The sequence below is a fragment of the Varanus komodoensis genome, unplaced genomic scaffold (assembly GCF_004798865.1).
Source record: "Varanus komodoensis strain SLA01 unplaced genomic scaffold, ASM479886v1 scaffold32, whole genome shotgun sequence".
Classification (NCBI taxonomy): Eukaryota; Metazoa; Chordata; class Lepidosauria; order Squamata; family Varanidae; genus Varanus; species Varanus komodoensis.
This window is the reverse complement of record NW_025335798.1, coordinates 15848993-15862949: the sequence shown is the minus strand read 5'-3', so window position 1 is coordinate 15862949 and position 13957 is coordinate 15848993. Positions and strand designations below refer to the sequence as shown.

Here is a 13957-nt window from a genome sequence, read left to right as displayed (position 1 = left end):
TTCAGTTGCTTTGACATTTGTTTGTCTTTTCTTCTTTTCTTCTGGAATTAAAGAAGCTAAAGTTCTTCTATTTCTATTCTATGGAGGATGAAATTGGGTGGAAGAAGACAGAGAAGTTCTGATTTCTCATTAAACTCCTATATATACTGAATAGTCATCTTAAAATAAAAGTTACCTTTTGCCCAATCCTGTGCTTTTTTATTCACTAGAAATTTCTTCTTGATTAAATGGTCTGGGCAGGATTGAAGCCCAGCTGCTCCCATTATTGTGTAAAAAAGGTTGCTTTTCGTGCTAGCTTAAAAACTGCTACACAATATGTCACCTTGCCTTCATCATCCATTTGTTATTCTTCTAGTACCTCCATGTCATCACTTTGCCTAGCTTCTTCCCTGCAACATACCAAATCCATCCTGAAACATTCTAAAATCTTTATGAATGCAATCAAAGAGATCACTCTGTGTATTGATAGCCCAGGAGGTAACCTTTCTCAGCAGAGAAGTTGGATTTCTGGATATAGCGTGTTTTAAATCTTACAATCTTAAAAGCACAAACCTATACAACTCTACCCAGAAGTCCCTTTGATTTCCATGAGACTTCCTGCATGTATGTAGGAAGGGCCACTGTCTCAATCCGAGTGTAAACATGGCAGGCACCTGTCTGGAGGGAACTTCCTATATTAGATAAATAGATCAAATTCCAGTGTGAAAATATGCAAAAAAGAGACAAAACTTTTGAGTCTTTGTAAAAGGTTCTATCCATAAATAGAGATCAGTGCTGAAGCATAATTCTATAAGGGCCATTCTGTATAGAAGAATGGCACAATAATATGATAAATTTGCATAAAATGTTGGAAGAAAGCTTTCTTTTTAAATACTATATATATTTAACTAATTAGATGTCAGTCACTAAGATGTTACACCAGTTTGAAAACTCAGCCACACTGGAGTGCAGGTGGGACTTAACTGATTGCTTCTTCAATGCAAATAGATAATAAGTCAGTGTCTCCAAATCTGGTCTATTATGGGCATGGGATTCAATGTCATGATGATCTCTCTCTCTCTCGACTGGACCCAGCATTATCCAGAAACAGGTTTTCCTCTTTAACCAGTCTCATGGTTGCTTTCAGATGTCAGGGCAGAAAGGTGCCACAGTCCAGTGGGCTCAATCAAAATGCATTTGCCAGCATCACCCATCCCTTCTTTAATTTCATAATTTCCCAAGGTGTGGTGAATTGTAGTTTAACATGGTCTAAACTGCGTTAGAGCCTTCCACTGTTACCCTGTACTATTTGCCGTATCTGCAAAAGCAAATCATGTCTGCATTGCCTGCGGCAAAATAACCATGAATGCAGCATTGTTCCAGCCTTCCCTGCATGCACTACAAAGAGTGCATAAACCATGAATGTGCTATAAAGAAGGGCATCTCAAAAATAATGGTTGTCCTGATAGATAAAAGGGATAAAGAGACTGGGTGTTTCTTTATGAAGAAATGGGCAGTGTGAGGGCAACCTTGTTAATTCCGCCTGGTATTTCATTGGCTTTCAAAACCATAATGCCTTCCTGGATCAACTCTGAAAACACTGCAGGTCCAGTCTTACCTGCAACATCAGTTTCAGAGAGTTATATTGGGTAACTATTCCCTGGATTATTGCTAAATAAACTGTGGGGTTCTGCAGAGTACCATCATTTCTGCAATGTTGTTTATCATCTGTATGAAGTTGTTAGAAGAGCCATTAGGCGATTGGGAGCCAAGTGCCATTAGTATGGCACTATCTTCCTGTGATATCCGAATCTGGTGAGGCTGCGTGAGTTCTAGATCAGTGCCTAGACTCAGTCATGGCCTTAATGAGGGCCCGTGAACTAAAGCTGAATCCTGGAAAGATGGTAGCCCTGCATGAGTGGTTCCTTGGTCTGTGAAACAGGCTCATTGTCTGTTCTGCATTGGGTTCCCTTCCCTTTGAAAGATTAGGTTCACAATCTGGGGGGTAAACCTAGATCAGTCATTGTGTCTGGGGTTCCAAGTGACTGTAGCAGTTCGGAGTGGCTTTTACCAACTTTATCCGGTTCCCTAGCTATGACCTCTCCTGGACCAGGATGGCTTGGCCACAATGGCACAGGTCTTAGTGACATCAAGAAGGGATTGCTGCAAGACACTGTAGAGCCTGTGAAGAATACAGCAGCACAGCATTGTTAGGAGATGCCTCTGTCAGCATGCAGTTGTTTTTTCTGAAGGAATTCTGCTGTCTGCTTATTTGCTACCAGGACAGGTTTAAGGTTTTGATAGAAGAACCCAAGCAACTCAGGATCAGGACACTTGGGAGAATGTTTTCTTCCTTACCAAGCTGTCCAATCACTGATGGCATGCTCCTGGTGTTTCATTGTGGACCTGTAGCCCAACAGGAGCCCACTGGGAGGGGCCGCTTCAGTGTAGCAGCTCCATTTCTCTGGAACTTCTTCTGGACGTTAGGAAAGCACCGACATTACACTGTTTTCAGTGCCTTCTGAGAACAACTTCACTTCAGGAAGGCTTCCTTGAATGACCAGCCATTATTTCAATTTACTTAGTTTTAGTTTAGCTTACTTCTGCTGTTGCTGCTGTCTTTCTGCCCATTTTTATCTTTCTATTGTTCATTGTTCCAAAATCTGCTTAGATGTGGAGTGGTATGTGCATGTTGTTAATTAATTAATAGAAATCAGATTTGATTTGTAAAGTAATCACACAGCAGGATGTTTTTGTACCAAGTCCCATCATGGAAAGCTTGGGCCCTGAAAGCCCAGTTTTTCCTAGCCTTTCATCTGATTACAAGCTGAAGGAAGAGGATGTTGCTAGGAGCTATAGCTATAAGATTTGGCCTTGAGCGAGGACATTGATTTACAAGCTGTGATTCTGAGAACCAAGTGTGAGGAAGATTCTGCAAGGGGCAAAGTTTTCGTAGGATAAGGAGTCGGTTAAAGTGGACAGAAAAGAGACATCCCATTAGTCACAGTATTTACTCGGGGCAGATCTCTCTGCCCAGATAAGTGGACAGAAAGGGTGCCCTACCAGCCGCTTCCCTGTATTTAAGCTGGTACAGAAACTGAAAAGCCTTTGCTGGGTATGTCTAACTTACCTGGAATAGTTTCTTGTCTGGACATTTTGCTAAATCTTGTCTGCCTGTACTGCTGAAATCTTGATGTAGAACCTGTTGCTGCGCTTGAACTCTGGAGTTGACTCTGTGTGGATGTTAGCCTTGGAACTTTCTCTTGAATGAACAATATACCAGGAGCTTCTGCCTGCCTTAGGCAATCTGACTTATTGGGATCTATAAACTTTGCCATAAACGCAGAAGGTAACTTGATCTTCTGCAATAAAGAGTTTTGCTGCTATTTGTGACATATGTTGGGTTGCCAGAGTGTGTCAGAAAGTCAAGCCTGACACCTCTTTGCATCACACTGCCTCATGTAGCCCAAGCAGTGGAAGTCAGTATAAATAGGTGCCCTCTGTAGCAGAGACAGTGCTGGAAAGGAGACCTTTTAGGGTGACTCACTGTTGCCCTTTTGGATCTCAGAGGCATGTCATACCACTGCTTCCCAGTTCACAGCCATGCGGAACTAGCAAAGTATTCATCTAATACCTTATTTTTTTGTTGGCTTCACTTTTTCATTTACTCTGCACAGACACACTGAGGTTGTTCCTGAGCATGCTCCAATTAGAATGTAATGTTTCTAAATGTGCTTAAATGGGTAATTTTAAGACACAGTAAATGTGTTCTGCTTGCAGAGCTACTCCATCCAGTGTAATAAAGAAGTAACGGCAGCTGGCATTTGGGGACCTAGGTTAGGTTCTTTGCTTCTACTGTTAATGGAGAAGATGAATGTAAGCATCCAGTTCTACAGTGGACAGTTACTGCTGAGAGACAATGCTTTTGGGATTAATAAAATTCTCTGCAAAATGTCAAGGATATGTAATCTTGTTATTGATATCTTTCACAGTGTGTCTGATTCCATTTAGCACATAGATGATTGCATAGCCGTATATTCATGAGATGTCTAAACATTCAAGGATGTGTGGCCTTGTTAAGAGGCCAGACAGTTGCCTAGGCAGAAATTAAACACCTGTATAAACTTCTGCAAAGGTTTCATGTTGTAACTAACAGACCAATCTCTTTCTTCATTATTCTCTTCCTCGAAGCTGGTATTTAGTCACAGCAGCTGAGATTGCATTTGGAGAAGGCCGATAACTGCACAAGTACTAAAGGCAGCCATAAAGTGTCAATAAATAGCATAAGCAGGAGGCTTCAGCTGTCAGATGGTGACACAAAGATGGATTGTCCTGCATTGGATACTTTCTTAGACAAAGCTTTGAACTAGATAGAAAACCAAAATTAGACTGTAATGGAGAGATTCCATTCTCCATGGACGTTCTGGTTTGGGCACTAAATTAATTTACCTTGTCCGCTTTATAAGACCTCATCTGTTACATTGTGGGGATATAATGCAGTTGTCAAGATGTTCTTGTACTTGTTTAACTTTGTTTTCAGTATCTTTCTGGAGCACATTGCTAATAAAAGCAGCATATTTCAACCAGACTGTCATTGAACGGCCACCTTGGATACTGAGTCATGGTTAATAATAAAATAAAAGGCAGGTATTAGATATTTTAATGCCCTAATGAGGAAGAAATAGAAGCATTCTGATTTACTGCACTGGATTTGTATCACCCTGAGCGACAATTGATTTATTTTCTTATATAAGAATAAACTATCAAATGGTTTTTAACCCATAAAAACATGTGTCTCTTTTCTTGTTTTAGGAAAGCCAACCGAATTTGAAATCTGGAGTACCTGCCTCAAAATGCCAGAGTCAATTAAATCTGACAGGGCCTCACCGAGTTTATCCTCGAAGCAGCTGCAGCAGCAGTGAACTCTCTTTGTCAAGTGCCTGTAGTGAATATTCCAGTGGCTCATCCTGTACTTGGAATGATGGGAAGGCATGCAGTAAAAGGGTAAGCAAACCAGTTGCTCCTAATTGGATCACAGAAGCTGTGTGAGAAGGGAAAAACAAATCTGAAGCCTTACAGAAACTTCATGCAGTTCTACTGGGTGCTGAAATGCAATCAAAAAGTGGTGCCAGGGGAGAACTCTGCCCCCCACCTCTGTAGTCATTTGACTGCAACTTCCATCAGTCATCCATTCCAGCAGGCATGTCCAAGGATTAGTGATGGTGGGAGTTATACCCAATAACATCTGGATGGGACTAGTTCCTCACCTCTGCCATAAGGGCATTGTAGCAGACTTGCTTATGATGGATATCTAGAGAAAAGCTGTTTCCTGACATCGGTTCCATTGGCATCACTTATTGCTCCATCTTGGGCCTATCTTAGAAATGTACACGCAACACACCTCTCCTAACATCAAGGTATGTTTATGTGAGGAAATCATGGCATCATTTTCAGGCTAAAGAGCTTGAGGCAGTATGCATAGCTTACATTTCTCTCATCACAACAAACCCTGTGAAGTAGGCAGAGAGATTGAGAGAGAAAGAGAGAAGGACAGACTGGCCCGAGATAAACCTCAAAGTCAGCCATGGGATGACACATTTTCTGAAGGTTACAGGTCCTTGAATTTCCACCCAGGAATATAATGTTTTTCCATATCCTAAAGCGTCCACATAGCCTAAAGTGCCTGCTCCTGCCTAATCTTGGAAGCTAAGCAGGGTTGAGCCTGGTTGATATCTGGATGGGTGACTTAAATGTTGCAAATCTCCCAGAGAGCTTCAGCTATGGATGGGATAGAAATATAATATAATAATAGCTGTCTTTCTTTCCTCAAGGAACAAAACATAAAGTCTCATTTTATCTGTTTCTTCAGAGAAAGGAGAGATTAAGCTAGGTCCATTCTGTTCATCTGTTTACAACCCATGCTTTTTGCCCTGTGAATTTTTCAGGGTGATCCATTTTAAAGCTAGTCATTCTCTGTTCTATACTTTCACAAGACATCTAGGCATCCATCCCTCTTATGAATTGAGTATGCTATTGTATCATTTAACATGTGACTTGTCAGTGCATTGCTATTTAAGACACAGCCACACTTTCTCCTAGATCTTACTTATGCTTTCCATTACTTTTGATTTGTTTGCAGTTTTGAATACCGTTAGGGTCAAATGCTACATCTGGGATCTGAAGGGAAAATTAAATCTAATTTATTATAATTATATCCTGACTTTTTTCTTGCCAAGGAACTCCAGATGTCTTACATAATTCTCCTCCTCCTCTCAATCTTATTCTATCACAAAAACCCTGTGAAGTGGGTTCAGCTGAGAGTTTGTGACTGGTCCAGAGGCACCCAGTGAGTTCCATGGCTGAGGGAGAACTAGAACCCAGGTCATCTGAATCTCAGTCCCACACCCCTAACCACTGAACCACATTCACTCTCAATTCAAAACCTACTTTCATGACGCTGGAGGAAAGTGCATTCCAGAATTTTCTGCCTTCATTCCTTACTTCCTTAGAAATTCATAGTTAAGAATGTATGGTTTTCCATTCAGATTTAAATCACGAGAATGCATAGGTCTGAAACATTTTTATAGGTCCTGAAACAACAAAATGCAAAAAAATACACAACTGGGTAATTGGCAGAGCAGTTTGATGGATAGAGACTTCTTAGAGTCAGACTGACTGCAAAATATTGAATTGGTTCTTAAGTTGGGGACATAACTCTTCTTGGGTAGAAAGACAAACCACAAGTAGGAAAATATTGATGCAAAAAGTTATTCAGATTTGTCATTCGCTTCTTTCCTTGACAGGTATACATAGACTTCTGATGTGCTTATATATTCAAAGGGGTACAGATTATTTGAGAAACTTAGTACAGAAAGAAAACAGTGTTGTTGATTTACGGTAGTGTTTGAAAAATGTGTGTATTTTTATAGGTAAGGTAGCTTTAATCTTATTCTTACAATGTTGATTAATTCTGTACTAACAACTGAATTTCTCTCTCTCTTTATTTAAAACCAGTCATCAGTAAGCTGGGATAAAAGAATAAGTGTTGGTTCCTCAGTCCCCAGCAACCTTTCAAGTCCCACTGATGATCTACCTCCAACTCGTATCAAAGAAAACCACATTTTGGAAGGGCTAAAGAAGCTACAAAAGCGAAAAATATTACTTGAACCACCTCCATTGATGTCTAAATGGGGATACAAAGATTGCATGGATTCTAATGAAGGAATCTACTCCCCTGGAATTAAATGCAGTAGTCGTAATGAGAGGGCACATTGCACACCAGAGGAAAGAGGAGCAGTTTGTGATGAGCATCAGAAATCCTTTGTGTACGATTCCGATTCACATGAGGATGCAGATGATGAGGCTTCATCTTTAGCATTGCTGTATGAAGTACCAAGCAAGGACTGTAGGCACTGCTGTAATAAATTAACTCACAGTGTTTCTGACAGCCTATTTGGCTGGGAACCTGATAGAAAGCATTTACCAGAAAGAGGTTCTTGTGTTAATTCAAAGGAAAGGCCTGAAAAACTGACTAGTTTTGTCAATGGATTTCAGTCTGAAAGAAAATCATGTACAAATGTGAAGCTACCTATTCTACAGATAGATAAAAGTCTTGCTAATGTCACCTGGAGAGACCTTAATTTACACTTTTCAGATACTGATGACAATGAAATCCTGGATGAATTACATATAGAAAGTAGTGATGAGAAAAGCCCATCAGATTTGTCATTAGTGTCCTATGTTGACAAGCATGCAGAAAACTCTGCTGTGCGTGCAAAGAAGGAAAATGTCCAGTTTGTGCTTTCTGAAAAAGAAGCAAATCAGGGCCCCATGCAGTCTGACATTAAGCCAAAGGCATGTAATTTCATTAAGCAACAAAAAGTTATAAAGAAGACTTCTTCAGAAGAATGCATTACTGTAATATTTGATGCTGAAGATGGCAAACCTATTGAATTCAGTTCACATCAAACTGGAGTTGTTACTGTAACTAGAAATGAAATTTCAATCAACCATCCTTATACTGGATCCAATGCAGAATACACTGAATGTTTACCTCAGGGAATGGCGATTTTGCAGAAAGCAACAGATGCTAGAAACTACAGTATTTTGCAAATGTCTGATAATGAAACTGAGAGAAAAACTCTACAAAATAATCTAGGGGATGAGCATGCAGTTGCCCCTACCATAAACAGCAATGAATGTTCCGTGCACTTCAACAGATCCATGTTTCAGAATACCCCACAGCTAAGGCTATTGAAGCCAGTTTGCAATATTTCTTCCAAAGCCAGCTCTCCATCTTGTATGCAGGCAGATAGCAATCAAAAACAAAAACTAAGTAAAATTCCCAGCAGAGGTAAGTTTTCACCACAGAAAACCAAAGTCACAGGAAATGAAGATTCTACTACATCCTCTTCACATTGCTCTGTGACCACGAAGAAATCGCCATTGTCGCCTGTAAAATGCACAAGATTAAAAAAAGTGCAAAGTCCAACCCAGAATTCCACTTCAAAAGCAGGTGTGAATATCTCAAAGGTCTTGGCAAACCCTCCACAAAATTCTAAAATTTTGAGTAGAGCAGAATGGTCCAAGAATCAGCTCCCAGAATCAACCTCATTACCTCAGCATTTCATGGAATCCATTGACTGTGGAGAACCACCAACTAGAGATATTCACTGTGGCATGCCTTCTGTAGAAGCCAGATCCCCATCACCCCCTCGTCCACCAGGCAGATCAGCTTCATTGTTGATAAGACCAAACCATGAACATTCCCCACCTATACCCAATAAGTCTGGAACAAGTATTCCCAATGACCTGGTAAAAAATGCAGTTCCATTGCCACCACGGAAAGAAAGTTCAATGACTGTTTTTCATAATATTGCTAACCATGAGATACAAATCAACAAGTTGCCTGCAACACCCAAATTTGAATTGAATCACTTTCATGAGAAAGGAGAAATGCTTACACAAAGCAAATGTCTATTAGAGCAAATACCCAGCACATGCCAAGGCATCCCCAATGTTACAAAGAAAATGGCTCCAAAAAACTCAAACCATTCAGTATCCTGCAATAATAATGGACTTTGTAATTCCAAGGATGCCCATGCTGCTTACAGGCCACAAGATATAAATCCAGTGCAAAATGTACCCCTGTCTAAGGACAGTGGAATACCTCAGAAACTTAAGTTTTCAAACAGCTTCCCCACATCACCAGATCATCACACAGTAATGACTGGGGAGCCCTTTCTTCCCCAGAGCACTCACTCCCCATTATCGCAGTTGTCTCAGGGCAATGATGTTGGAAGTGTTCCAGACAAGGAACTGAAACCTAGTCTGCCTTTAGGACTTAAATTAGTCATGAAATCTCCTCAGCTCCTTAGAAAGAGCTGCACCATACCAGGGAAACAGGAAAAAGACAGTATGAATGCAGCCTCCAAAAGCTGTGTGTATTCAAGTAAGCAGAGGCAGGGTGAATCTTTATCTCAAACCACCATGGATGTAGCAGATACTAAATTTAAGGGTGCTCAAAATGAAATCAAGGAAGGTGTTGCTAAGGAACTTGGCAGGGAGGTAACTTCTGTTTCCCCTGAAAGCTGCAATCTAATGGAACAAGATGGATTTGAAAACAAATTCGTTAAGAGATCGGTTTCTTCTAGTAATAAGACATACTTGAAGCCAGCTCTTGGCATGAATGGAGCAAAGGCCCGTAGTCAAAGTTTCAGTATTCACACAGGAGAAAAATCACCTATACCTTCAACAGAAGGTTTAGGAAAAGTCCGAACACAGATTATAACAAATACATCTGAAAGAGGGAATTCTTTAACCCGGCAGAATTCAACTGCAGAGGGATTACAAAGTAAAGCTATTCCTGGATCAGCAATGATGTCCGATATGATTCCAAGCACAAATGTTCCAGAAATTTCCCATTCTAGGCAGGATTCTTGTAGAAGTATGAACAATTCCAGCAGTCATATTGGTAGCCCAGGCAAACTGCCATTTCATATGTCTCCAAAGGGGGATTTATTTTATAGCATTTCAAAAAATGAGGGCAACAAATCATCCCAGAAAGATGTCCAAAATAAATCTGTCCATGATGAAAAAGACAGTGAAATTTTCAAACATGAACCAGTAAGCAAAAAAAGTGTTACACAAGCAGAAACACCATTGGAGTCATCAACTAGTATTTCATCAGAACAAATTCTGCCACTTCAGAAAAATCTGGACAGCATACAGTGCCCTTGTAAATATGAAGGGAGTAAGACGGTGTCACCAGAAGCCTGCTTAAAGGCATCTGAAGCTTCAGAGAAGGGGTCAGCTTTATCTGTCTTACAGCCTACAATAGAAGAAAAAGTCATGTTGTGCATCCAAGAAAATATGCAGAAGGGACAAGGACAAAGCAAATCCCCCACAGCGGAAACAAAACAAAAGAGTGGGGGACCCTCTATTGCTAGTTGGTTTGGCTTTCGTAAGAGTAAACTCCCAGCCCTGAGTGGTAGAAAAACTGATATTTCAAAAGTAAAAATAGAAAAGAAAGAAGCAAAAGCTTCAGCTTTTGGAAGTAAGCAAACCAAATCAGAAAAGAGAAAAGACAGAAAGAAAGTGGAACAGCACTGTGAAGCTGAAAATGAACTAAATAAGAAAACCCTGAATTGTGCTATTTTAGATAGTCTTCCAAAAGGAAAAAAAATAGCAAAAGCCACAAATGGTAACCTTGCCCAAATTAGGTGTGAACAAAAGAATAGCTCTGCCACCACACACTCAGGAAAAGACAGCTTTATGAAAGAGCTTTTACACAGGTAAGGATTTCAGGATGTGTAGAATCTGATATAGACATAAGCTTCCATTTTGGTACCATTTGCAGGCTCAAAGTACACAGTACACTGATTACATACCATTCAGCTGATCATTCTCTGATTTTTGTTTTCTGCTCCGATGTAAATGCCAGTTTGGATCAGTACCAGACTATACTGGGAAGGGAGGATTAACCACTGGGGCAGGAGGTAAAACGTGGGGGAGGAAAACAGTTCCATTGATGGCAATGGAGAGTTTTTTCTATGTTAAAGCCCTATGGCAAATAATCTTCCCCTTTGTGCAGTAGCCCTAATCAAAACTGGGGTAGTAAAAATATATACTAAAAGAAAAGCAAATAGTGGGGCCCAGCTATGTACTACCCAATTAACATAATGTGTAGTGTGGCCCTTAGTGCCTAAAACAGGAAAATCATGGAAAAGTCACAGTCAATAATGTTTTGCAGATCCACAAGGTGATCATTCTCATTCTTTTCTTTCCTAATAACCCCTCACCCCTTTTACTATAGCATATTCCAAACTGCTTCAAACTGCTTGTTGCATTAAAAATGCATGTGCAGTAATTGAAAATCATCTTGAAACAGACATGCAAATTACTCTGGGAGTGAGGCAGGAAGATACCCAACTACTGTTTCACCCAGTTCTGTTTCCTAGCGTATAGCTATATAGCATAAGTCCTTTAATGCCATGTGCGGCTTAAGGCCAACCCCCATCAGAGAGAGTTGGCTGGTGGTGGCAGCAAAGAGGGCCTTCTTTTGGCAGCACCAAACCTTGAATATCCATTCTAAAGGAGATCAGCTTGTCTTTAACATAGAAAATTCTCTCCATTGCCTTTGACAACAGTTTTTCTACTGCCTAAAATTTTGTTTAGTTCAGAAAGACTATCATTGATCTGATTTTTTCCTTGTCATTTGTACTTCAATAAGTGATCATTTTATCTGCAGTTTTGCTGATTATATAAATTTTAATTACTGTTTGATGTTTTTTTTTTATTGTAGTGGTGACTTGCTTTTTGTGGCTTGTATGAACTAGAAAAGTAGACAGAAATATGTACCAATGAATACATAAATGTCAAGATTTTTTAAAACAACTGGGTAAAAATAGTGATAAGTAGTAATGCTGTGTATTTTAATTTACTTAATTTCTTTTTGAGAGCAATTTATATCAGGTTGAATAAGACTGTGGGAACGTTTTTCAGTACTGCACTAACTCTGAGCATGAAACATGGATGCAACTTTTTGCTTGGGAAGATTTTTGGGAAAATCTTTTCCCATACTTCTTTCTGGGAAAAGAAGGAAGATTTTACGTATAAATTCTTCTACAGGGAGCCGAATTCATGGCCAGACTTTCCCTAACATGTTAGCTTTTTAGAAAATGAAAAATGAGCATTCAGACAGGGGCTTCAAAACTGCCTACCAACTAGAATGGCATAGCATAGTAAAAATTATATCAGATGATTTCTCCAGTCATTTGTATCTGCCGTTTGTTAACCAGGTCAGTGATCTCTAAAATTAAAGAATAGTAAATCTTATCAAAGGTAATAAAAAATTTAAATCATAATTTTAGTTTAATGAAGGCATACAGCACAACATAGTTTTTGAAGGGAGCAGCTGGTGCATTTTTTTAATGTCTCCTGAATCTGATTGCTTATTGCTATAGTAAACAAATATAGTAGCTAATCAAAATTAATTACAGGGCTATCTTAGCCCTAGATCACAAATATTCAATATTTATGCTGCATTCTCCAATTTACCCCATTCTTTTATAAAATTTAAAATAAATAATTATGTCTGAAAGAGTAAATCAATATAGTTCCTAAAAGTGAAAGTGATTTGATAAGGCTAGTTAGAAACATTTATCATTTAAAGGTCTACAGGGAGAAAGGAACAAGAAAGTTATGTTAAACATTAAAGGAATGGAAAAGTAGCATGATTGAAGAAGGGCAATGTAATTTATGAGAGGAATCACTTTCTACCTGCAGAGTTGATAAGAAAGCAGCTCAGCAGACAGAAAGTGGATCAAATAATGTTTCCTCCAGGAGCGTGTCAAAGGGCAGTTCCCAGGGCTCTTCTCTTCCAAGCAACTCTATCAGCACTCAAGGAAACCAGAAGAAAAACAGCAAAACGAAGACGGATATGGAAATACCAGATGAAACACTGGTAAGCAGCAAGCCATTATTTCTTACTGTTAGTGTACCAGTACAAGGCATATGCCTATACATGGGGGGAGCCCATGTGTTATTACGGAATGATACATCAGTGTCAAACTCCAGTGGTCTGATTAGGGAATCTGATTTTACAAATGCTTATAAGGAAAAAAAAATATTCTGCTTCTTTTATGAACTCTGCACTAGTTTCTAGGTAGGATTATTGTGTTGTAAGCCACCCCAAGGCTTCGGCAAGGGACGGCATAGAAATGTAATAATAATAATAATAATAATAATAATAATAATAATAATAATAATATCCAAGGGTTTTTTCAGTCCATATTTTAAGCAACCTGACTTGATACACACTTCTCATCTCAAACCATAGTACTCTTTTTTCACTTCTGAAAATCTGCTACACAGTTCTTGGCTCAAACAAGTGGACCAAAAATTCTACATTTTATGTTGCTTTATTATTATGCACATTGTATTTTAACCTAAAATGTATAAAAACTGTATGTTTTGTGGGGTAAGGATTAAAAATAATTTACATTTTTAAAGTCACAGAGTGATACAGGACAGAGATGAAATTTGTGAATGCAAAACTGACATGAATTGAAAACAGATGCTTCCTAGCCCAATTCAAACTGGTAGTTTTTAGTTACTGCATGTTTTAAATCATGCACCCTGGAAACCTCCTCTATTTGTATCAGTCACCATACTCAGCGAAGGAAATTAGGAGGGTGGTTACTTGGAGGAGGGCTTTCTCAGCGGTGGTGCCTAAGTTATGGAATGCGCTCCCCAGAGAGGTCCGCCTGGCGCCGTCGTTATTTGCTTTTCGGCGCCATGCGAAGACCTTTTTATTTAAGCAGCATTTTAAATGTTAATACCATGGAAATTTTATTTGGCCAGGGCGGCTTATTTTATTTTAATATATATATATTAATTGTTATTGTTTTAATTTATTGTGCATTTTATTGTATGTTGTGAGCCGCCCCTTGCCGAAGCCTCGGGGCGGCTCACAACA

At 39.4% G+C, this 13957-nt stretch overlaps 1 protein-coding gene across 1 annotated transcript in view; it reads left to right on the top strand.

Annotated features, from left to right (window-relative positions):
• Nucleotides 1-13957, top strand: part of NCKAP5 (NCK associated protein 5) — a 640837-nt gene that overhangs the window by 531180 nt on the left and 95700 nt on the right. The window contains exon 12 of the mRNA XM_044438433.1: nucleotides 4792-4983. Coding sequence (XP_044294368.1) covers nucleotides 4792-4983 — 192 coding nt within the window. The remainder of the gene's footprint in view (nucleotides 1-4791; nucleotides 4984-13957) is intronic.